The sequence below is a fragment of the Diachasmimorpha longicaudata genome, chromosome 1, assembly GCF_034640455.1.
Source record: "Diachasmimorpha longicaudata isolate KC_UGA_2023 chromosome 1, iyDiaLong2, whole genome shotgun sequence".
NCBI lineage: Eukaryota > Metazoa > Arthropoda > Insecta > Hymenoptera > Braconidae > Diachasmimorpha > Diachasmimorpha longicaudata.
In genome coordinates this window covers 13,727,207-13,752,447 of record NC_087225.1, presented here as the reverse complement: position 1 = coordinate 13,752,447, position 25,241 = coordinate 13,727,207, and the positions used below count along the sequence as shown (strand labels likewise).

Genomic DNA, 25,241 nt, shown 5'->3' with positions numbered 1-25,241 from the left:
GTTTGTAAATTTAGGTTGTAAACGTGTACGTGATAGGAAATATATCTGTGGTATTTTATTATTATATACAACTCATATACACGTGATAATGTTAGCCGCCATTAAGGTATCAATGGAATTTACGTAGTTGATAAGAACAGGAGTGCCGGGAAGGGGTATATCATTCTTCCTTATCCAATAATCTTCTACTTAAGTATTTTTAACATAAATATTGAGGTTAAAAAAAATCTCCAGAATGTCTATAAATCTTTGGACAATATTGATTAGCTATAATAGCGTAAGGTGCTTGACTACCGGCTGGAATGATTTCTTCACTGCTGAGCTTATTCCAAGTATGAATTGCAAATGCATTTTGAATTTTCTGCATTGTCAACTCATTGAACTCCTCAGTAAAATATAATTTCCATTGTTGATAGTGAATTGGGTAAAATGCGTGCGGTGGGTAGACACGGAATCCCTGGCAGATTTCTGGTGTCATATCCGGGATCTGTGAACACAAAAAACATGGGAAAAATTGTTTAAAAGTTTCTATCAAGATTGTGATAGATTATCCCATTTTATCAAGAGCTTCCAAGTGGAACAGGTTCTCCACTGAATTTTCGGGGATGATTTTATTATTTAACTTGAGACTGAACTTAATTGCGAGCTTCTGATTGTAAAGAGACCTTCTAGAAGCCTAAACACAGTATGAGGATTTCCTTTAGGGATTAATTGATAAGCTTATTAATTCAACTCGCCGTTTCAGTGTTACATATGTTTTTCAGAACCCTGGTAATTACACCAGGCCCATTGTACGACCACATATTGCTTCGAAAGTCCGTTTTCAGTTCTCTTAAACAGGCTTCAGCGACCCTTCGACCTGGGGCATCGGTTGCGAACCCTAAAACACCAGCAGCCACACAGCTCCAATCCTCTACTCCTGCAAAATTTCGTAGTCCCTCCAGTGACCTGCAGAAACAACCAGCAGTATCAGGATTTGATTGATTTTATTCACTTCTTTATTTGTTGTTTATCTAAGAATCCACGTGGAAGGGAATTGTACGAACAAATCACTGTGCAGTTGTTCTATTGAAAAAATGATTCATTAGCAGAATCAACTTTTTTTATTATGTGCATGGGAATGAAAGGAAGAGTGAATAAAAAATACGCACTTCATGACCAGGACGTCAAGATCGAGATAAATACCCCCGTATTTCCAGAGGGTAATGAACCTGAGGATATCCGCCATGTGATGTGTTGGATAGTCACTGTTGTTGAGAATATTTGGACCCCACCATTCCTGCAACAATGTGTTCTTCACATAATCCTCCACGAAAATCCGTCTGATTTTGATGTTGCGGTAGCTCAGAAGTATATTCACAGTTTCTTCTGCGTCTCTGGCGATTTTCGATTCGTTCAGCACGAGCAAGTAAACTTCCCTGTTGGGATTCATCCTGGCTGCTGACTCCACAGCACAAGCCTGTCTGATTGTGAAGGAAATACCCGCTTTTCCGAAGTGGGAGGTCTCGTGAAAAAATATACCATTGTCTTTCGTTGGTGCATCGCTCACGTCTGGATGAACATATGGTAGAAAATGATTGATGTTAATTAAGCATTTTAAATATGTATAAAAGTTAAAAATTACATAATACTTGTATCGTTAACATCCATGCTTTGAAAAATTCTTTTGAAAATTCAAACAACGATTATAGTTATCTAAAAATATTTATAAACTGTTATTCAGGGAGTTGAATGTCTTCTTATTGATCATTCGGTTTTATCAATTCTTAAAAAGTATTTCTATTGAATATTTGATTTGAAGAATTTTACATGTATCATTATATGAAATTTTATCCATTAAATACATATGTGGCAAAAGTTTGAGGACGCCGTTATAGACGATAACACAGAATATTCGATAATGTCGATCCAATGGTAAATATGAACACGAGGATAATTCTTTGTATATGTTCTGAGTAAAACCGTGAGAAATCTCGTGTTTGGATATTCGGAAATTTTTGGAGGAGGGGATTTTCATCATTGTAAGAATAACGTATGGAATATATAATTTTTCGAGCCATGAAATAATGGGTGAATACCCCAAGAAAAATGTGCAAACTTAAATTTAAATAATTACAAGTGTTCCATTCGACCACAATACCTGCTGTGAGAAGCGTTTGTATAAAGTTCGGCTCTTTCCTCCTATGTTGTGTCAGTTGATCAGTAACATCCAAGCCCTGTCCTCCTGCTGAATTATTGTTAATAGTGAAGAAAACAATGTAGAGCAGTACAATTACAAAAGCTCCCAGCACAATTTCCTTTCTGATCAGTGACTTTAGAATTACTGCCGGAGAATTTTTTATAGAAAAGGCCATGGTGACAGATATCTGATAGGCTTATCAGAAATCAAATCTAGTATCTCTGGACGCATTACCCACTAGACTGTGCCTTTTCGTAACTTCGTAGTGATATGGCCTGTTGAAAAAACAACGCACGCACCTTTGGAACTATTTTTCAGGTGATAAAAAAAGTTCTGAAAGTACCTAGAATCTGTCTGTAGATGTCTGAATACACATGTAGAAAAGAAGTCTGGAAATGTCAACTAATTTCGAAAACTTGAAATTCTTAATAGCAAACACTGTTTGCCATAATTTAGTGGATTTTTTTATAGATTAATTAATTAATTTTTGAGAATTTTCAAGAAAATTTTCTTTTTCAGTTTCATGTTTCAGGAAAATGCTCAAAATTATTTTTTAGCATTTTCATAATAGATATAGTAACCAAACCACAGTTTCTATATTTAGAGGAAATCTACTGATATTCATATATTATATATTACATATGTTATTATGTATTACTCAATGGCTCCCTCTATTCCCGACATGTTCGACACCTGGGTATTTTAAAACAAGTAATGGAATTCGTTGAGTGGCGGTTGTGCGCGGACTGACTATAATTTGAAGATTGGAAATATTGTAAAGCGTCGAGTTATCCGTCCCCAATAAATATTTATTGAGGTATGACAAATCGATGATGAATCACCATTGAGGTATTTTGCAGAATATACAATCTTGAATTGCCCTCGCCTCCTTGCTTTTGTATCGTTACATCGCTTGATGAAATTTTGAGCTTGGGACTTGAAAAATTTATCTATATTTTCATTCTTCTGTCATAAATTCGGTCATAGATGCCCCGTGGACAAATATCGTTCTGTCTTCTTCTAGTATATCGCTCATGTCTTGATAAAAATTTCGGAGGCCATTATTGACATTGACAACTCCGTTGAAACACGTTACACTGTTTATTCAATCACTTGTTAACACACTAGTGTGTTAAGAAGTGTTTTTTCTTAACACACTACACATTTTTCCATTAAAAAAAAAATGGAGTTCGTGTCCGTTTTGTAATGAGCGGTTTGAGAAAACCGTTATCGCATATGTAAAGGAGGTGGGGGCAAAACGGATGATCCAAAAAAAATGAAAATGTGACACTTTTCAAAGACGCGAACTTTTTGTGATACATCGACACAATATTTTTTAAAACTTCATAGTATTAAATGGAAAATGTGGAGAATAAATTGAATATTTGTTTCTGTGGACATGGGGGGGGGGGGTTGAGGAAGGGGAGAAAAAAACTTCTCAGTGGAATTACCCTATAAAAATGACTACAAATAGAGAAAAAATATGCGGACGTTTTTCTACATATCTCTCTATTTCTTCACATTTTTCAAATTATTCTTAGATTTAAATAATTTAGAATGATCCTAGATTTTTTAGAAAATACCGGTTGGTACTTCCATAAATTGGTTCTTCGATCCTTTCTCTCCGAGCATGGCTCGCGATTGATTCACAGGTAACTGGCTCGAGTGTATCGAATTATTTTCTTCGATCGCGACTATATAAATGTAGAGTAACACAAGACGACAACAGACACCCAGTGCGGTGACGCCTTTCTTAACACATGGCATAATTGTTTTCACTGTCCTTGTAATCGAAATGAAATTTCTTACTAATCTATTTTGTGCTTTTATCGATATCTTTGTTCAACTGTATCTGGTGTAATTGCTTAGGAGTAATGGTCACGAGGTTGGATTTATCGTGTCATTAATGGTCTAATTGTTGGGCTGTTTTAAAAATGTTATCCAGTATTCGGTATTTATTTCTAGGAAAGTAATACTGAGATTGATTTAGCAACAAAAAAGGATGAAATTGCATATTAAATTTAAGAATCGGGAATGGAGGACTTGACCGAATTATTAACCCGGGACTAGGGAAAAATCATTGAGAATTTTCAGAGGAAGACCGCCACAGTAATTAACGAACCAAACGAAACCCAAAAAAATAAAAACTTCAGTCGTAGGAGAAACGGAAGGAAAATAAAGTTTAATAAATTACAATCTTAATAAAAAGCATTTTATCACAAAAATCCATTTATTATTGTTTAATCACTTTCACTGTTGGCAAAAATGTTACACCACTAAAATTTACAACATATTATTTAATGGTCGAAATGAGCGTTGCGGGAGAACTGAGCACAGCTTTTATTACAGAGCATTGAGTTGTAATTAATCACCCAGACAATAAATATCTGTCGACTCGTACACAAATTGCAAATGACAAATGCTCTTTCATTACGTTCGTCCACACAACGAAACCCCATCAGATTCGCGTCATATTACTTGACGCATCAGTGGTAAATTTTGAGATTTCCAATTTTTTTCTTTACTTTTAAAAAATATTTCTCAGCTCCTTAGGTGAGACTTCTCCTTCACCCACTGTTACTTCCTCTTTTAAAATTTGCATTCCTCACTATTGTCAGAATAAACAATAACTAACTGTTGAATGCCACAGTTCTATTCCTCAGCACGTTGACTGAATAATTAATTAAAAAGCAACATTAAAAATCAGATTCTACAATAAATTACAGTTCCTTTTTTGATTGTCCAGGGGAACATTTTTTAGAATTAATTCACGTCGTGTGAGGGCTGTGAAGGTATGAACACTTGAACATATTATTAGGGGCAACTACACGAAATAAGTCTTGCAGTTGGATATCTACATAATTATTGAGCAATGAAATTTACGAATACTGATGATTGATAACGTCAACGTTGGCATTGTTTGTACTTATGGACTATACTCTAACTGATTGAGGAGTGTGCTGAGAGAAATTTGTCACAGTGCCCTCGACATGGTGATATAATTTTCCCATTAATGGAATAATTAAATCTGTCATTCCATTATTTATATCGCAACAATAAAAAAATCCTTTGTCATGAAAATTACTGTTTAAATTTCTCTCAGCACAGGCCGTAGTTTGCAGACATGATATGTTGATACTGTCTGGGATTTTTCGATTATACACTGCGAGAAATTCTCTAGAAAACAAATTAATTTCCGATACCGGACATTTCCAGATGATTTTTTTGAATCATTGGATGTGGAGCTCTACATAATTTTTTATATGACCTTATGTCAGTAAACTTTTACAGAAATTATGAACAGAGCTAGAATTTATGTAGCTGATGGACGCGGATTTTTCTGGAGTATTTCCCTCGGCGTATTTGCAACAGAAATGATCATCTACTTGACTGATATGAATAATACTGAATGAGCAGGGATTTTTATCTCCGATAATTTCCGGGTAAAATTCAGTACAAAATGTCAATATCCCCTGTCGCTTTGTCACACTAAATTTGACGATGTGTTCAGAAGAATTTTCCAGAGTGATTGTAAATCTTGGGACAATATTCACTGGCTACAATGGCGTATGGCACCTGACTGGGGGATGAAATGACTTCGGAGCTACTGAGCTTGTTCCAGACGTGAATTGCTAACGCCCTGTGGATTATGTTCATCGTCGAGTTTCTTTCCTTCTCGTCAAAATATAACTTCCATTTTTTGTAGTGAATTGGGTAGAAAGCCGATGGTGGGTAGACGGTGAAGCCACGGCATCTGTGAGGTGTCATGTCTCGAGCCTGTGAGAACAAAGATTATGATACAATTTAATTAAGAAAATCAAGGGCAATATGAGCAAAAATCATCGACTAAAATTATCCTTTATTAATTAATTTATTCATTTTCCCCAGATTAATAGGAGAAATATTGAATTTCAATTAATCCGAGTTTTCGTGATTACAAATGACTTTTTTTCACACGTCAATGCACTTATTAATGACAAAAAGGGAGGATTGAAGGGGGACATCACAAAACAATTGGCGGTATTCAACTTTGACGCGCTTTATCGATAAAGTAGTATTTTCTACTGTACCGACTCTCAGTTCAATATTCAAATGAGGCTTATACTCACATATTTAGTGGCGCACAATTTCTGGAGGGTTCTTGTAATGACACCTGGGCCATTATTCCCCCAGACATCGCCCCGGAAATTCTTTTTTAAATCTCGTATACAAGCGTCGGCGATCCTTCGCCCTAAACCAGTCGTTCCGAATCCAAGAACACCAGCGGCCACGTCCTCCCAATCCTCTGCTCCCGCGAAATTCGTGAGCTTCTTCAGTGACCTGGATCATCAATTTTTCATTATTTGTTACTCAGTCTTTGTTTCTTTAATGTTCAGGGAATTATCATGGAGTACGTAGAACAATCGAAAAATAGAAAAAGGTGTCAAAACAATAGTTCAATGTTAAACCGATTTTTCTCTCTTATTGTGGTCGTATCGCTGAACTCGATCGGCAAAAACACATTTAAGTTTATGCTTCAATTCCGGGAATTGTGAACTGACGGCAAAACCAATAATCCATACGCTGTGGATAAAATTTTTATGCACTTTTCGTACCGATCCATACAACGAAGCGCTACAAGTGCATAAAACCAAGGCCGGCAACTCCTAAATGTCTATTATTTTCGTACTTATTTATGTTGCATTGAAATGTACATAGGGAGAAATTTTCCAAAAATATAATCCCCCAAGTACTGGAGAAGAGGTTCAAAATGGTGGACAATAAGAAATTCCAGAAAATTTTATTGATGAAAATTAATTTTTTCCCTCTCTTTCTCTGAAAAATTTCACAAAAGTCTCTGGGAATTTCCCAATATTCTCAAAAATTTTCCCTTAATTGCATAATAATCTTTTGCAACCCTTAAATTGTTATTTCTTTCAGTACTCACAGTAGAATTTTGATAGAAAATTTCTGTCCCAACTGGAGGACGTTCAATAAATCAACTAGAAATTAATGGAGTACGTACGTCGTGACGACAACGTCGAGGTCGAGATAAATTCCCCCGAACTTCCAGAGGGTCAGATACCTGAGGATATCGGACATGTGACTTCTGGGCCATTTACTCGTTCTCAGAATCCCCGATAGCCACCACTCCTCCAGTGGTGTATTCTTCACGTACTCCTCCATGACTATTCGTCTGATCTTGATGTTCTTGTAGGCCGACAGAACACGAATAGTTTCCCTTGTCGCTGTTGAGAAGTTTGAGTGACTGAGCAGGAGCAAGTAAACTTGCATTTGTGGATTTATTTTGGCCGCTGATTCCACAGCACAAGCTTGTCTCGCGGTGAGGGTGATGCCCTCATCTCCAAAACACGATGTTTCATGGAAGAATATATTATTGGACCCATTTAGAGCGCTTCGCACATCTGAAAAATCCCTGTCAATGAGCTCCTCTCCCAATTGATCTAATTATTGATGTTTTTACAAGAAAAAAACTATTCAGTAAAAATGATAGAACTCAAGTACGCCAGCCGATTACAAAAGTGATTAGAAAAATTAAGCGACGGTACCGTAATTTTGCCCAGAAAATTCACCTAAAAATTACGGAACGTTTCAAAAAAATTTTCAAGAGTTTCATAATTTTGTCTTATCTCCGTTTGGCTCCGCGAACACCTGGATTATTTTTCATTCGATAAGATAAGCCTTAAAAATTTTATACCAGTGGTGAGAAGTGTCTGAACGGATTCCGGCGTTGACACTTCAGTATAGCAACTTATATCTTCCGGTGGTGCGATGAAGAAGGGCGTCATCCTCTGAATGAGATAATTGTTGCTGGTAAAAACAAAAATACAGAGTATTGTCCCCAAGCAGCATCCCGCCACAACCCTCTTCCTCATTTTTCGCACAACAGTTGTAGCCCTCCCCCTGAATGATATGAGAAAATCTCTCCCCTCGCGGATGCTCTCCGGCATCTTCCACACACCCAGCGATATGTTTATATCATTTAATCACACGAAATTGTTCTATCCGATTGACTCATTTCACCCGCATTAGAGACACGAATATCTCATCTGATATGCAGAGCGGATAATTTGTTTACCAATCTCCCCTTCATCGTGTCATACGTATCATTGAGCACAGGTCTAACGTTGTATCAAAACTGTAAATCCTACATTATTTTGGCAACAAACAGATTTGAATGTCCCACTCTAGTTCACATGTTATTGATTTCTCACTTCACGGCTTCCCTTCATTTTCGTCACGGTCGAGGAGCGCATAAATCTCGGCGAAATATATCGGATAATTAAATAACATTAAAATGGTGATGGAGTAGTCGGAAAATTTGTTAAAAAACAATTTTTAGTTCCTCTGGGAGTGAGTAAACACCTCCATCGGGCCACGTCTCGGGAGTATACCCAACTAGACTGTTCTTTAGATACTGATAGGATACGGTATACATGCCGCTTACACACCCTTTTTGCTCATCCCCGGGGACAAACGCCGGCTGCGCATGCGTCGGTGGGGACGCGCGACAGGGGTTCGAAGATTGTTTGATCCATTTTATTACATCTCTTCGGGAGATGTGGGTATTGAGCTGTTGCATGTTGATTTTAATTGGAAACATATGAACACAGTAAATAAAGGTCGGAGCGGATTTCCGGACACAACGATTGTTGTCACCGGAACAATATTTTTTTATGTGATAAGGTATGGAATATTTTGTGGTAAAATATGGAATTTCGATGCCAGATATTTAGGTCATTAAAAAAACACAGAATCGGAATGAAAATTGCTGAAGTGCATATTTAAGATAAGATTTTGACGTCAGTATTGCCAATGAATATTTGTTGTATCACTTGAACGTTCGCGGGATATAGGAGAATACTGTTCCGTGGAAATTATTATAAAATCGTCCGAATTGCATTGCGACAAGGCCAAGCTGTGCGATTATTAATTAAAATCTAGAAATGCCAACGTAATGGAGTTACACAATACTGTCTTTGTTGTTCCCGCTATTAATGTTATTTATCCACTCTACCTCACATAAACTTTGTCGTGTGTCAATGAGACTAAATGTTTGCCGAGTCAAATAAATTTAGTAATTAATACATAATTTTCTAGAAATAAAAAATTTGTTGCTCTCAAATGATTAAAATGCAATCCCTTCAACCGATTTGTTACCGAAATCAAAAGTCATTCCCGGTCGTCCCATTACCAGAGGAGTCATCGCTACATTCCGCAAGATGGCGGCACTTGTCGTGTCGTAATTACCCTCTGGGGGGACAAAATGGCCGCTGGGCTACGTCGTAGGCCTGTTGCCATTTTGTCTCAAGGTGGTACACAGCGCCGGAGTCGGGGGTTCGAGGTACTTGTCGACAGTTGCGGCAAAGAGGATAGACTAATGCAAAGCCGCATGTCAAAGTTAGTAGTCATCCCGACGATGAGAGGCGCCACCGTCGATTCTGGCAGCTAGGACCACAACCAAAAAATTCTCCTGTCCATTAAAAAAATTTCTATACGTCCCTAATCAATATTAAGGAATGAAACCAACTGTGATCGAAGGAGTATTCAATTCTCCTTGCTCCAGCCACGTTTCATCCCTTAATCTCCAAAATTTCGCATTAAAAACCAGCCGGAAAGTCGAAACGCCGTCTCTGCGCCGAGATTCCACTGGGGTTCTCGCCGCTTTTCGCCCAGGGAAATATTATCCGATCATTCGTCATTCGATTACGGACTTATATTATATCAGATTAATTAATTATTCTATGATTAAGGTATATAGAAACGAGGAAACTACAGCTCATTTTAAAAAGTTGATTTTTAATTTTTTTCCCGGTCAACATAACGAGCAAAATTAAACGATGATTATTAATTATCCACGAGGCTACAAACAAAATTAATATAAGTACAATAATGTACTAACGATTTACAATCATGCACATTAATTAGTTTTGCCGTTTATAACCCCCCGTCGGCTGAGTACATTGGGGTTACACCTCTTGAAAAGGTGATCGCACACGGAAGAGAACTCGATCGTCCGCCGGGGGGTGGAACGGGGGGTAAAAAAAAGAATGAAGGAGTGACGGTAGGAGTACACAGTTGAAAATGGCGGCGCTCGGCTGAGGTGATTTGGTGTTGTGTTGGGTGTTAAATAAAGTGTGCAGTGCTGGGAAAAATTGTGACATCATTGGAAATGTGGCAGGATCTGGACGGCCTGACTGCCACAACAGTCAATTCTGGGGTGCAGCAGGTCGACCAGTTTGGCACCACAGGTATCTCCTAATTTTTATTTTACTCACGTCAACAAAAATTGTTGTCAACCAATACAAACAGTCTTCAATGAATATTTTGTTTACTATTGCACTCTTCTATTCCAGTCTTTGTACAATAATACCTAGGCATTTCATCCGTCTGCATGGTCCACTAATTGTACCCAAACATTCGTGTTTTTCTGCTCCAAAACGTCTCCAAGGGTTTCCTCTGTAAATCAGAGGCATCCCATCATTTCCCTGTTTGTCGTTAAAAAATTCTAATTGGAACCCTGGGTGGAAGGAGTGTGACGAGAGAATCTCTTAATTAAATTGTAAACAAGTTGACTAATGCAACTGGAGCATCGAAACCCTCTAACAGCGTCTGTTTTATCGACTGATAAATCTAGGACAGTAATTTATCCCTTGAATGAATGTAGAATGCTCGCTTAAGGTTTCATTCGGGTCAATAGAGATGACATATTTTCTCGCTTCCATTTATTCCATTTTATAAAGTTTTTTTTTATACTTTAATTAAGTAAAAATTACAAGACCAAGGGAGGAAAAAGTTTAATCCATAGGGTCCTTCATTCTGAGAAATTTCGATTGGGGAAAGGTATGATTTTTACAATTTTTCAATTTATAATATCACAATTTGCCTTATTCATCGCACTAAAAAAGTACTGAGATACAATTGTAATATATTTAATAATTATCCTCAAAGTTGGGCTCCAATAGGTTCCCACGAGCTCCGTTCCCCTGTGATAATTGAAGCCACCCCTTCATTCACCCCTTCGTCATTCAAAAAATGTTATTGGAACCCTGGGTGGATGGAATACCCCAGGAGAATGCCCTAATTAAATTATAAACAAGTTGGCTAATGCAACTGGAGCGTTGTAACCCTCCGATAATGTCTGTTTTATCGGCTGATAAATCCGGGACGGTAATTTATCCCTTGAATGGGTTTAGAATTCTCATTTAAGGCCTCATTCGGGTCAACGGATCTGACAAATATCCACCCTTTTTTCTTCCCCCTTCTGTGGATTTTATTCCGACACTTTCGTATTTCATCGCTCGAAGACATAAACCAGAGCCAGAGATAAATGACTAATTTAACCGATAGCTGAATCAAAAAAATGTTTATATATAACAAAAAAATCAAATACCTGAAAGAAGATATTTAACAATTTTTTTTCTTTATAAATTATGAAAAATTATCATTATAGATCAATGTAGAGTAGATGAATCAATACTCAAAACTGATACTCCTATCCTGATGAATCCTCTTCGAGGAAGCGTGTGGTTTACCCCCTCGTACAATTTCCTCGTGGCTGTTCGAGGAAGAGGGGTTATTCCCTTCTCGCAATTACGTAACTTCCCGACAGGTGAAGGAAGAAAATCCTGCAGTTGTACGGTGCATTGCATGAATATGATTATGCCATTACGGTGCATAAAACAACAGCAATTTTTTTTGCTCTCTCACTTCATTCATTTATATCCAACCGTGAGAGGGTAGATGTTGTTCCGTTAATGGATGGAAACTTATTTTTAGATCTTCACACTGAATTGACTCCAATCGCCCGCCTCCGGGTAATTACTCTGGCTATCTATTAATCGCTGTGGGTTTCTGTGTTTTTTGCAGAATTAACTCCTGAGCAGCAGAAAATCTTAATTGACATTCGAAGAAAGAAGACTGAACTATTGCTTGAAATACAGGTAAGAATCAGGATAATGTTTAATTGCGGCATTCATTTTGATTAGAATCTTTTATTTGGAGTTAATATTTTTTCTAAGATGAACTTAAATGATGTAGTATTCAATTTTACTTAATTACTTTACTTAAATATTTTTACTTTTGGAATAAAGGTACACCAATTCATAAATTGATGATCACGAAGCGAGATAAAACGGAACTAATTCTTCAATAGTTCCTAGGATTTTTATTTATTTTCATTGCATGATGAATTTAGCAAAAACTCTGGAAGAATTCTACGTCGTCGATTCGTCAGTTGTGAATCAGAGGAAAAGCAAAAACGATAAAAGACCTCTGAAGCGCGTTCGCGAGTGATTATTTCCATAATCGTTGGAAGACACTTCCGGCCCACGATATTTAATTGTTTTAGCTCTTTATTCGCTGTTGAGCAGGTGCAACCAGCATATTTCCTGTCCCCATCTTGACAGTTACCTTCGGGGGAACACTTTTGAAAATTGTGGCTCGAAACTTCTGACGTTGAACTTTTTTTCCAACATTGAACGCTGAAAAATGCACTTGGAGCAGAGCTGTGTGGCTCGGGCAAATAATTTTTTTGTGAATTGAGAAAAATAAGAGAGAAAAGTAGCAGGGGCTGGCGTCAAATGATAACGCTGACGTCCGCCACAATTTTGATAGGGGATACACTTACTCATCGTTGCGGGAATTTTATCTCTTTATGCATTCATGAAGAGTTTTTGAATTTGACATCTGCGGGTAACGGAAAAAACAATTTTGACGATTTGTCAAATATTGAATCATCTTGATAGCGCGTTATTTTCAGGAAATTCTTGTGGAGATATTGATTCAAATGATAGCATGTTTCAACATCGAAGTTCAGGGATTCTCTTTCGCAATTTATGTTAACATTGCGCATTGTGCAAGAAATTTCCTCATACTCATTACTAGAAATGGCTCCTGAAATAGGTAGTAATTGCAGTCAATTTTTTGATTGTTTTTCCTCATTAATATGGCAGGAGGAAGCAGTGGCTGTATTCTACTCTTATTGCTGATCGCAAAAACCAACAAAAATTTCGTCCCCCTAATGAATAGGGTCTCTGTTCTTTCTCTCTATGAAATCATTGTTTATGTTTATGTTAACTCTTGGGGGAATCTCTGGTGCCCTCCACGTCGATTCGTTTTTGTAACCGTCATTTCTCGGTTAAAAATGGATTCTACTAATTTATCTCATTCAAACTCATTACTGGTGCCATCATCTCGGATCCCAGATCTTTGGGGGCAAATAACAAGAGACGTTTTAAATGATAATGATGATGAGTGATCCTGGGGGACAATTTTAATGATAATATCGGCAATGAATTATCCAAATGAATTCACCCTTCGCTAACTTCCTTCTACAATTAAAACCGCAGATTTATATTTCGCTTTGACAGAGTAAATATTATTCTTTCTCCCCCTTTTCATTCACGATTTCATTATTCGTATCATCTGCATTTCAGTTAGTTGTCGACCACTGTTTGGATAGGTGATTCATTGCGGGAATAGCAAATACCATTAGTTTGATGTGCTCCTTTTTATGCTGGTTATGTAACCGAAAAGAACGTAAACGAAAGGTAATAAAAAATACGTCTATCGACATATCCATCAATTTTTTCTAAAGTTTCATTTCTATTTTGTGAGATGGCCCTGAATAAATAATTTCTTTCATAGGTGGATTGGAAGAAATAGTTATCGACTTGAAATTCTATATTCATGAAAATGTTTTCCTTTCCGAAGCAAAAACAATTTTGCATATGATAATTTTACAAATTCCATAGAAGTGAAACAAATGGATCACCATATGCAAGAAAAGATAGAAATATACCGGAGGACTAGACGAAAATTTCAAAAAATTGTACCGTAAGCTCCACCCGAATTTTTTGAACTCCATCATCTGATCCAAAATAAATTTCAAACGCCAGTTGTCCGGAGATTCCCCACCTCCTTCAGTTGTCACCCCTTTCCTACGATACCCTGTGGATACAGGGATGCTTGTTCAAATGTATACCCATCAAATATTAGCTCAGTGCATATTATTTGAAAATCGAATACCACTCGGGGGTTCCAAGCGCTCCGTCAGACGTCGCTGTCTGCCACTTCCCGGGAGAATCCACTGTCCACCAGCGATCTCTCATCGCGCGAAGTAAAAATTTCTCGATATACTCAGACACGGTGTGTTACGTCTCAGTTGCCCGCCGACTCGCGCGGTTTCCAATACTCCCCGCCAAGTCTCACAAACATTCAATCCTCCAAAGTTATTTCTCTCGCGCTGTGCACGATTGAAATTTGAAAATAATTGAACATACGATGAGTGAACAAAAGTGCCTCAGTGGGGCAGGGAATGAGATATCGAGTGACTTTTTAATAATTTATTTATATTAATTGACCTCACGCGGTCCGTCAAAACGGACCAAGAATGATTTTTACTGGCAGATCAATCGATGGACTAGATCAAGTGCGCGATGAACGTCGTGACTCAAATGCAATTACCCTTGCAGCTGGTTGGTTTTCAAGTTTACGAAGGCCCGGCAAAAAGGCGAAAAAAGCGTCACAAAAACCGGTTAAAAGTGCCTGGGATTTAACGACAATTTCCACAGTAAGTGTTTTGTAAAAAAATCCAAGAATCCAAATTCCCAGTATAAAGATTTTCCGCAATGATTACTACGAAATGCACAAGCAATCATTTGGCCGTTTGTTCACCATTAGTCATGAGCTGACGTCATGAATGAAAATGGTAAACAAATGGTAATGGAAAGGCACTCGGACAATTGTAGTTCGATTCGATCGATTGATTTGGTCTCATGATATTTTGCGCCGGACGACGGAATGTTGAATTAACAATTTTCCATCAACAATGCTGGTGGTTATGCGCGTGATAGGCTGATAAATGGCCATTGGGTCGTAACAATCTACGTAATCTCGTGCCAGTTGCGCAGGGAGAAGAATCGGACATTATCACCAGTGATAATACCAGCCTCTTCATTGTTTGCTTGCTACTCATCCCCACCACTGTCTGACGCCAACAACAATGATAATGACACTAATAAATTATTTGTCTGATTCATGACGGTTTCTATTTTGATTTAACGTTTGTCATCTTGGGGGAATGATGAATGATCCATTGAAATCAGTCCTGCAAATGATTTCTTCAAACAAAAATCATTTGTTGTTGTTTGTGTCAATGAAAGTTTCCTTGATCTAAATTAAGAATTTGATAATGAGCGGTTAAACGGGCGTTTAAATCGCCAGAGGAGTTTCTTTATTTTTTTATTTTTCTATTCATGCAAATTTGTTGAGGAACAAATTGTTTCACATACTGAACAATTTTTGGTGAAATAGATATGTGCGTTCAGAGGCGCAGCGGAAATGTTATTGATCGAAATAGAAAAATTTCGAAAGGAGAGAATTTTCACTCGTCTCTCTCGTTACTCACTCCAATTGCTGTCTGACACCATCAACGCTGGTGACAACGACTCTAATAAATTATCAATTGATTTATGATGGATTCTATATCGATTTCATATCTGTCATCGGAAGGGAACAGTAGTGAATGACATCCGGAGATTCCCCGGGGAAATTATTCATTTGAATAGCCCACCCAGTTTCGCTTATGTAAAACGAAGACTTTAATACGGAATTTATTAGGAAGAAATATTTATTTCATTTGACACCACGACTTTCATCGAAATGAGTACAACAATTTTAAGCACAGAGTTGTATTCGATTGAATTGCGTTATTTCTCTGACCATGGACAGCTCATCGACACGTGCATTCCAGCGTTTATCTATTTTTTTCCTATTATGACTCGTGTTCTACATTAATGCGAAGTCAGGAATATTATTATGATTTATCAGTCACGCAGACAAATGCTTTATTTGAAATAAGTAAATAGTTTTCTCAACAAACACAAATGTTTTCCAGACTCTATTAGTGTTAATAAATTGCTGTTTAGACATCCTGGGAACGGATGATTTTGACAATAAAAAAGAAATACCAGTTGATGAATTATCGCCAGGGAATATTGTTGAACTGATCTGAAATATTCTCAACAAATGCGTCATTTTCGTCGACACGTGGATTTCCCAGCTTGATCTAGTTTCTCTTTTCCTTTTATTACTAGTCCACTTCTCCATTAATTGCCAACGTAAATGCAGATTCCCTGGATATCTGCCAATCTCTCTTTGTATTGTTATTCCAATGTTTTATTTTTCTCCAAGTTTCTCTTTCGATTTTTTTCCGTTCTCCTCGGTATACCAAGGATTTTCGAGGACGTCGCGACATGTTTGGCTGGATTCCAAAACCACAGTGGCCTTCATGATTATGATAATGCAAACGGGTTTAACATACCACCAACTAAATTTGACATTCATTTTATTTTGAAAGTGTTTGACGGCTGCTTCGGGCTGTTTGTGATTGAGGCGCATCGATCTTACGATGTTACAATCGAGTTGACTGTTAATTCGGTTAATTACGTTCGTAACCTTCACGTGGAGAACTTTCGTTGTTGAGGACATTTATGGCCATTTCCTATTCATACTCAAACAATTTTTCCATCGATTATTCTGGTTTTTCTTGAAAGTGCAACGGTATGAGGAAAGTTACTAGAGAATGACAAAGGTGTATTTACCAATGTGTTTTAACATCACGGCGAATGCTGCTGTGTGTGACTCACAGTATTGGAATGGACATCGTCAATTCTTGAGAGACAGTCGCATATGAAGAGTTCAGGCGACGTGAAATGATTGAAAAACGTGTGTGAACCGATGTTTTTTGCGAATGATGAAGAGTCATTCGCATCGGGTGAGGGAATGAAATGAAATGTTGAAGAGTGGGATAATTGGTGTTATTTTTTCTTATCATACTCGCAGAAAATCAGGCGACAAAAGGAGTCTAATTAATGAACAATAATCATGTAGAAGCCGGCTTGACGATTTAACCCTCGTGAAAATATCGCAATGATGACAAAAGTCGTGGCGACATTTCTGGAAAAAAAAAATTGATTAATAAGGCTTGAAAGTAGAGTCCAACCACCATTTTTTTCTTAGTTAGGAACCAATCGCGACAGTATTCCTGCTATTTTTATAGCCAAACCAAGCGCTCTGCCCCTTGCACACTCGACCCGGTGGCAATCTACCAAAAATACCTCCTATTGGCACCGATTTCGTGTCTCTTCAATTCATCCGCAGTGGATTATCAGCCATTAGTTTAAATAATGGCTCTACTAGTTCTGGAATATTCTTGCAATCATTCGTATTATTCACTAAGAAAAATGGAAAAAAAAAATTCTATCCAAACTTTTAACAGTTCAGGGAGTTTTCCAAAGGGAAAACTGAATTCACGTGTAAATAAAAATACAATTTATATAATTTTCCGTACAACTTGGAGATTATTTCCTGGATGTAATTGCACAAGGAGAAAAACAATTCAGAAAATATTCCTATTGTCTCGAAAATGAATATGAATAAGCGAGGTTGTCCACTTGGTTATCGTCTTTACAATTCTTGCGTGTGTTGTATACGCGCCCTCGTTAGCTGGAAGAGCCACTTCCGCTCCCATGATACGTCGACTGAAACGTTTGAAAATTCTTTCGCATTTATTCTCCACGGATGTTGTACCACAAAACGGCTGTATGTCTCTTTGAGATATGAAATTCCTTCATTCATCCTTCTCATACGTTTTTTTTTTGTCAAGAATGGAGGACTAGGTAGAGCCACGGTGAATGATAACAAAATGGTGTGGTTCAACGGGAAATTCAAGAGATTTTCCCCTGACCTATGCCATCAACTGTCCTTTCCTCAATATTCCGTCTAAAAATAGAAGTGAACGTCCTGTCGCGGAGCTGGATAATTGCGGGAGGGCTCTGTATTACCGAGAAATACAAGGGTTTACATCCGGTCAGTCTCTCCTTCTTCCCCTCGTGTCCACTTGGGAATTTACATATGCAAAAATATAGGAAAATTACACATTCCCCATTGGTGAATTTACCCCCTCACGACATCAGTTGCGTGCGAGACGCAACGACACTGCCATGTGGGGTGTTTATTTATTCATTATTATTATCTCCTGTGGGGAGTGGAAATTGAATGGAATAGAATCAAATGGCTTTCTCACGTTCTGAATTTTTTAATTAGAAAAAAAAACATATTTCTGAGGAACTTATTAATTGGGCCTTGCTATTCTTCTCGCGGTACTTGGGTTTCTGTTATTAAAAATAATATACATGTATTTTTTTTTAATTTGAGACACTCGTTGCAATGAGGAAAGTCTGCGAAACAGTTCTTTCCGAGGACATTGCGAAATTGTTAATGAAGAATTTGCATTCAATCGTCGATATCCTTTGGAGCAGTGATGTAACTCAATGATGAGTCAGATCTCATTTTGAAACTTGTAAATACACTTTGAAAGAGAAAAAAAAATCAGGACGTTCGCGGGTTGTTTGGTAAAAAATATCTGTTTTATTAGTTCTCCTTGATTGAAATACATAATTAATGGAATGAACTTGAACAGAATTATTGAATTTCAGTAATTAAATCGTTCTTTATTAACGTGAGAAGCTTCACTGACGGATAACAGTGCAGTGAGAAAAGTTTCGTGGTATTCGTTTTTAATTCTCAATATCTTTGGACCGAATGATGCAATTTAGATGATTCAAATTTCATTTTAAAATATGGGAAGATATCTGGAAAATGAAATAAAATGGGAAAATTCTGCTCTGCGGTTTTCCCCAGTCCCTAAATAATTAAGATAATCAATTTAGATAATTGTATTGAATTTCAGCAATTAAAAGATGAACTCGGGGAGGTCGTGGCAGAGATGGAGTCGATGGAGGGTGGAGGGCTTGCCCCAGATGAGTCGAAGCCCTCCAACAAAGCCAAACAAACGTCCATTGGTCGTAAAAAATTCAATATGGACCCTAAAAAGGGAATTGAGTACCTGATACAGCACAATCTATTAGCCCCAACGCCAGAAGATGTTGCCCAATTTTTGTACAAGGGTGAAGGACTGAATAAAACAGCTATCGGTGATTACCTCGGTGAGAGGCATGATTTCAACGAGCGTGTACTCCGTGCCTTCGTCGAATTGCACGACTTTACTGATCTCATACTCGTCCAGGCATTGCGACAATTTCTGTGGTCATTCAGATTGCCCGGTGAGGCACAAAAAATCGACAGAATGATGGAGTGCTTTGCCCAGCGATACTGTCAACTCAATCCAAATATCTTCACAAATACCGATACCTGTTATGTTCTTAGTTTTGCGATTATAATGCTCAACACGTCGTTGCATAATCCAAGTGTCAAGGACAAACCCAGTGTCGAACAGTTCATTACGATGAATCGAGGTATCAATAATGGGGGAGATTTACCACGTGAATTATTAGTTGTGAGTATATCTTGTTATTTTCATTAAATTCAAAGTGATTTAATGGCTTGAGGTCGCTTCATTGGTCGTATCTGGAAATTGATAAATTAAAAATTCCATTTGATTGGGACTTTTTCACTCTCAATTTTCTGTTTATCTGTCCCTGAATTTTATTTTGTCGGAAACTTATTCTAGAATTCTCCTCATTAATGAATAAATGAATAATTGCATTTAAGTATTAATAAAATATGAAGAGTTTTGTAATCTTAGCAAAATGAAACTGTTCAATTATTTTCAGAAACTCTAAAAAACATTCGCTCTTCGTGTGCCATTTCCTTATTTTTTTCAGATAACTTTATTTGTACATTATAAAGCTCGGTTATCTCCCATGTTTGATTATTTAAAGTCGAAATGACTGTTGAACTCACAAACAAATGTTGCAAGAACATTCATTAGTTTATTTCCCTGAATTTCGCAATGTTTTTCGCCTTCATTCAATCCGAAAATTTCCTCACATTGAAAATGTGGACGGAGTTTTTCTGTTCCACTGATTCTTTAATTGCGTTTTTATGTCATAATTTTCCGAAGGATGCACATCGCCGCGTATGCATTGTTGCGCAATCAATCCAATTTTTCTTGTACCGTCTTCGGAAAAGGATTATGCAACTGTAATGAATGTCTTTTTTCGTTGTGTGCAGAGCCTATACGAGAGTATAAAAACAGAGCCATTTAAAATACCGGAGGACGATGGCAACGACCTGATGCACACGTTCTTCAACCCTGACAAGGAAGGTTGGCTTTGGAAGCAAGGTAATATTGAAGTTGAGAGTTTTTTTAACGGTGGAATTGGTGTTCTGAGTGATTTGGGCAGTCATTTCCACATTTATTTATTGATATTTTACGCTTTCTGCCGAAGATGTCCAAAAGGCCCTGCCATTAAATTGATTTCAAAGAAATTCATTCATTGATCCATTAATTAGTTGTCTCTAATTAGTAACACAATTGAATTTATCCTTTAAAAAACTAGAAAATTTTATATTTCACTGAGAATTCAAAGAAATTCGGAATAGTTGAACTGCAGAAATATAAAAAACTTTCTCATGTTGAATTACAAAATGAAAAAAAATGCCTTTCAATTAAATTCAACAAAATATTCTCCATTAATATTCCGCTCTCAAAAAATCCAGTTCCACGTTTTTTCAAAGCCTCTGCTCCGTCTTTAGTCCATGATATATATAGCCTAGCTAATTATGAATATGGTACACATAGTATTCACCGTTCTACTTATATAAATATAGTCTAGATAGTACGCCACACATATCGTGGATTATCCTGGACATTGTCAGATGCCTCTTCGTGACAATCTCCTATGTAAACAGACCATTCGTGTTCTGAAATAGAAAACATCTAAAATTCCACTAATGCATCTACCTAAAAATTATGTCTGTTGATGAATTTCAGTTGTGTTACATTCATTTTGAAATTCCTGACTCCTATTCACGTTCAATTCACTCTAAGCTGTAGCGACAATTATAGAATTTTTCATGGAAAACAAAAAAATAAATTTCTCTCGCATGTTTTCCTCTTTATTATTTAGTCTTGCTTGAAAAGACGAGTAGAAAACCTTTTCCTCAGAAATCCTCGCTCATTATTCCCTGTTAGATCGTTTCTGGATGTGCATTAGAAAAAAAAATCAAGTATTATAAGTATCAAATTGATCTTATAAATCGCTTTATCCCACTGCTGCCCTCGTCGGAGACAGCAGGTAAATAATTAGCCCCATGTTTTCCATATTATGCAATGAGTACTAATGGGAGAATTCTATTTTTTTTCTCTTGCCATCGCATTGTTTCAGGTGGACGTTACAAGAGTTGGAAGAGACGGTGGTTCATTTTAAACGATAATTGTCTGTATTACTTCGAGTATACAACTGACAAAGAGCCACGAGGGATCATTCCACTGGAAAATATTCAGGTCAGAGAGGTGCAGGACAGGAACAAACCACACTGCTTTGAACTGTATGCCGCTGGATCCGAGTTCATCAAGGCGTGCAAAACTGACAGCGAGGGGAAGGTCGTAGAAGGTATATTAAGACGCAATTAAAATTTTTTTATACGTTAGACAGTGAGGCCAGTGGTGCAATATGCTGGCGCACGTTTAGCTATTGGAGTGATTTAATTTATGAATTCTGCTTCTTTGCAGGAAAACATACTGTCTACAGAATGTCAGCTGCCACTGATGAAGAGAAGGACGAGTGGATCAAATGTGTCAGGTAAATAGCCATTTTACATCATTAGTTTGATGTCATAAAATGTATTGTGGCATTAAATCGACATGAGAAAAAAATATTAAAGAGCTCGAAATTTCAATTTTGATTTCTCTAATCTCCGTGAATTTTAATCCCCGAACTTTTATATATTTTCAGACAAAGTATATCGCACAATCCATTTTACGATATGCTTGCTGCCAGGAAGAAGAAGGCCCAGAAGACAAATGTCCACTCGAAGAGTTAAAAAACCATCAAAGCATAATGAACATCCCTCGAAAGATGCATTTCTCTGGGGATTACAGCCCATCTGGAGATCTCCATTAAAATCATCCTTCATAAACGTCTTCACCTTTGCATCATAGCCCTAACGGGCCCCAATGAGACGTCCGAAGAATAACGAACAACCAAATAAAACAAGATAATATTCGTTACTCTTTCTCGTGCCACAAATCCATAAAAAGAAATGAATCAATCAAAACGATTATCGTTGAACTACGTATTCCTGGTGAGATGTACGATAATATATTTATTTATTTAGTTTATTGAGTTATTTGCTTCCTACCGATACGTGGAGACTGGAAATTTCAAATTACTATTTATTTTGTAAATGTCTGTGCTATGGTCTTTATCATTTCATCAGTGTAATCTTCGAGAATTGTAAAATATTAGCAACAAGTTCATCCGAAGACCAATGTAGCAGTTTTTATTCGAGAATTTACAGTCGCAAAAAACGTATTAATGTGATAGTTGTATTTGTAATCAAGAAAAAAAATGAATCATAAAATAACTAGAATTAAAATTAATGAACAGTTCATTGCAATTTCTTATTAGATTATAATGAATTGTTTATGAATTCACAAGTTCATTGTAACTGAGGAAGATTTAATGAATAGCAACTGAGAGTGCAGCCAGAACTATTGTGAACATTTAGTTTTGGATGATTACCGCAAGGGAATTAGTTGACGTGACAATGGAATGGAGAATATTTCATTCGATTGAATAATGCAAATTGTAATCTATATATATTTGAATACTGCAGTACAATTATTAATTTGAGGGATGATTCAGGGCAAATGGATTATAATTACATAGGGTTGTTCTATTTGCGAAAAGAATATTTGTGATTTTGCCTGGAATTTTTTCACTGCTGAAGATGTAAAACTGGAATGATAAGTGCTGGATTCCTAATGTCTCCCTTTTTAAAAATTATTTTCCGAAGGGAGAAATTAGTGTGCCCAGTATTTATCGTTTAATTATCGTCCTTTGTATTTTTCTCACGATGAAATTTCATGCAATAAATCAATTGATGATTAGACGTTATGATTTTCGTATATATTTTGATGATAAACAAATGCTTTTGTTGGATAAAAAAAAAGACAAATGCTTTTGCAATTATCGACGTCAACGAAACAATTTTCTGTACAACTGGGGAAACGTTGAACATCGAAGAAGCCTTACTACTTGATAAACAAGAGAGTGAAGAGAAAAATAAAACGTTAATAATAGGCCAAATAATAATAATAATTGGAGAGAAGTGTACACAATTGCCGCAGTATCTTCTGTAATGAATAATAGTGTGAATGCTTGGTTATTGTATTTTTCTCTGTTGGTATGTGTATGGAGAGTATTTTCATTTTGAAAATAAGTCACAGAATCGATTGTCCAGAACTATGAAATTGATGTAAAGTCTGATTTAACGTACCACCACGATAAACTTCATTTTGCGGATGCAATTTTCATTGTATAGTAGCCCTTTTCAATCCGATAAATGTTGGGAGAGGGGTGAGGTAGGGAGGTGAAGGAGATAGGCTGAAGAATCTCGGTGACTGTAAACTCATCGATTTCAGGATCGTGCAATAATTACTGTGGCTTCGACAATTCATTGAGATTCTTCGTAATTCTTTTTTCTAATCGAGTTGGTGTATAATACAAGAGAGATGAGAATTAGTAAGAGATTCTGTATTCAATAGGTCACTAATGAATTTGTATATTTCGTTGTATATTATGGGTTTCTATGAGTTTCGAGGAATTTGTTATTGTATATTATTGATGAACTGTCTAGGAAATTTGCAAAGACCATATATGTATTACTTTAAATGCCATTAATAAATGAACAATTTGATTTCTTAAGAATTTTGGAGTACTTAGATTTTGGATAATTAAAACTACCCCCTAAATTCCGAGAAAATATTCAAATGATGATACATGAAAAATTGAAGTGCAATTTTTTTTGTCGATAAATTAGAGCTATCTACCCTGACTACAGGCAATCCCTGTTTATCAACACAGGATATCTCCGAGATATTCTCTTATCAACCCTCGTTTCCAGTCAATACAGAGTCCAACGTTTGACGATAAAAAAATCAGCTCCGTATCCTGTTCTGTCTGAATAATTTTTATTTTCAACAAACAAAATACATGATATACGATCTCCTTCGCACACGTGATTACAGCTATGCTTAATTTATTCCTTATTCATCTAATAATTAATATAACACTAGTGTGGAAGGACATCGCAGCACTGTATCTCACAAAAATAATCAGAAAGAAAAAAAAATCTATAGTACACGATCTAACGTACATAAATAGCTTTACAGAATACGTAGTACCATCGCTGGTATTAATTCTCCCCGAGTTGTTAAGGTATTTCGTTCGAAAGGGTAAATGACGACATTCATTCGGAATTTACATATTAGGGTTTTCGTAATGTCAGTTGAATTATGTATGATTTTTTTTCGATGTTGGTTTAAAATTATCAAAGTTATTGGTTCCAATTCGAAACAAAATCTTCGAGAAATGTAAATTTGTAAATACGAGGATAACTTTGAATGAATGTCATCAGTTTTTTTATGGATAAAACCCCATGTACAGAACAGTTCAATAGAAATATTTTTATTAACAAATTTTCTTGATAGATTCTATTAGATTTTTATAAAAATTTCTCAGCTATTAAAAAACATTTTAGTGCCTTCGTAAAAAATAGAGATTAGAGTATTTTCTACTGGACTTTTTGAAGAGTAAAAATCCGCGGAAAATTCACGGCATTTTTCAGCAGAATCAATCGAAGACAACGAGTAGTTTCAATAGAAATCGAATAGAATTTTCCATAAAATTCACTCGCTCTTTCTATGAAATTTTTTCGTGTGCGCCCTCAAGGTTTGAAGCATTGCGCTGTCGCTAAAAAATGTACCGATACCGGTTGACACTCAACTTTATTCACACTCATCCGTCCTTTGGCGTTAATGATTCTTTAGTTACAAAATGCGCCCAAGTGTCAAGGTCTTCCTCGTCATTCATTATCTTTCCATAGTCGGAGTTTGAAATCACTGAACTTCACAGACGAAGTAGGTTTCGAAACTGCAGGGACTGTCGTTCCATTTGAGTCCCTTTCCATCGCGATTCCAAAGTTCAAGGCAGTGCTCCTCTTCGCCGTTTTCGTACCTTTGAATAAT

At 36.7% G+C, this 25,241-nt stretch overlaps 4 protein-coding genes across 9 annotated transcripts in view; 1 reads left to right on the top strand and 3 right to left on the bottom strand.

The window, feature by feature from the left end:
- Positions 1-30: 30 nt before the first annotated feature.
- LOC135162686 (lactosylceramide 4-alpha-galactosyltransferase-like) lies at positions 31-3,407 on the bottom strand. 4 transcript variants are annotated; one of them, XM_064121455.1, is made up of 6 exons: positions 2,523-3,407; positions 2,141-2,454; positions 1,361-1,551; positions 1,152-1,279; positions 738-948; positions 31-487 (listed from the first exon to the last, which is right to left on the bottom strand). In XM_064121455.1, the coding sequence occupies exons 2-6, from the start codon at positions 2,352-2,354 to the stop codon at positions 218-220; spliced, it is 1,014 nt and encodes a 337-aa protein (XP_063977525.1). In that variant the 5' UTR covers positions 2,355-2,454; positions 2,523-3,407; the 3' UTR covers positions 31-217. The 4 variants fall into 4 exon arrangements, with proteins under 4 accessions (XP_063977525.1, XP_063977518.1, XP_063977501.1 ...); XM_064121448.1 differs by having other exon boundaries at positions 1,152-1,551; positions 2,838-3,395; XM_064121431.1 differs by having other exon boundaries at positions 1,152-1,551; positions 2,523-3,394.
- Positions 3,408-4,390: 983 nt separating this feature from the next.
- LOC135162672 (lactosylceramide 4-alpha-galactosyltransferase-like) lies at positions 4,391-8,629 on the bottom strand. Its single transcript, XM_064121405.1, has 4 exons — positions 7,878-8,629; positions 7,185-7,584; positions 6,289-6,499; positions 4,391-5,956 (listed from the first exon to the last, which is right to left on the bottom strand). The coding sequence occupies exons 1-4, from the start codon at positions 8,128-8,130 to the stop codon at positions 5,687-5,689; spliced, it is 1,134 nt and encodes a 377-aa protein (XP_063977475.1). The 5' UTR covers positions 8,131-8,629; the 3' UTR covers positions 4,391-5,686.
- A 1,581-nt stretch (positions 8,630-10,210) lies between these two features.
- On the top strand, positions 10,211-23,922 carry Step (steppke). 3 transcript variants are annotated; one of them, XM_064121174.1, is made up of 7 exons: positions 10,211-10,431; positions 12,050-12,123; positions 18,936-19,541; positions 20,219-20,330; positions 21,376-21,603; positions 21,723-21,792; positions 21,946-23,922. In XM_064121174.1, exons 1-7 carry the CDS (start codon positions 10,353-10,355, stop codon positions 22,031-22,033), a joined length of 1,257 nt encoding a protein of 418 aa, XP_063977244.1. In that variant the 5' UTR covers positions 10,211-10,352; the 3' UTR covers positions 22,034-23,922. The 3 variants fall into 3 exon arrangements, with proteins under 3 accessions (XP_063977244.1, XP_063977253.1, XP_063977234.1); XM_064121183.1 differs by lacking the exon at positions 12,050-12,123 and having other exon boundaries at positions 10,296-10,431; XM_064121164.1 differs by lacking the exons at positions 10,211-10,431; positions 12,050-12,123 and adding an exon at positions 14,336-14,753.
- Positions 23,099-25,241, bottom strand: part of LOC135162568 (low affinity immunoglobulin epsilon Fc receptor-like) — a 40,031-nt gene continuing 37,888 nt past the window's right edge. The window contains exon 6 of the mRNA XM_064121194.1: positions 23,099-25,230. Coding sequence (XP_063977264.1) covers positions 25,113-25,230 — 118 coding nt within the window. The 3' untranslated portion in view covers positions 23,099-25,112. The remainder of the gene's footprint in view (positions 25,231-25,241) is intronic.

Coding starts and splice junctions, on each gene's coding strand:
- LOC135162686 (XM_064121448.1), bottom strand. CDS start 2,354: ATGGCCTTTTCTATAAAAAATTCTCCGGCAGTAATTCTAAAGTCACTG. Junction 1,552..2,140: donor ACAAACGCTTCTCACAGCAG/GTATTGTGGTCG, acceptor ATGTTCATCCAG/ACGTGAGCGATGCACCAACG. Junction 488..737: donor ACATATGTAACACTGAAACG/GCGAGTTGAATT, acceptor TTGTGTTCACAG/ATCCCGGATATGACACCAGA.
- LOC135162672 (XM_064121405.1), bottom strand. CDS start 8,130: ATGCCGGAGAGCATCCGCGAGGGGAGAGATTTTCTCATATCATTCAGG. Junction 7,585..7,877: donor TCAGACACTTCTCACCACTG/GTATAAAATTTT, acceptor GGGATTTTTCAG/ATGTGCGAAGCGCTCTAAAT. Junction 5,957..6,288: donor AATTGTGCGCCACTAAATAT/GTGAGTATAAGC, acceptor TTGTTCTCACAG/GCTCGAGACATGACACCTCA.
- Step (XM_064121164.1), top strand. CDS start 14,574: ATGATTTTTACTGGCAGATCAATCGATGGACTAGATCAAGTGCGCGAT. Junction 14,754..18,935: donor ATTTAACGACAATTTCCACA/GTAAGTGTTTTG, acceptor ATTGAATTTCAG/CAATTAAAAGATGAACTCGG. Junction 19,542..20,218: donor TACCACGTGAATTATTAGTT/GTGAGTATATCT, acceptor CGTTGTGTGCAG/AGCCTATACGAGAGTATAAA.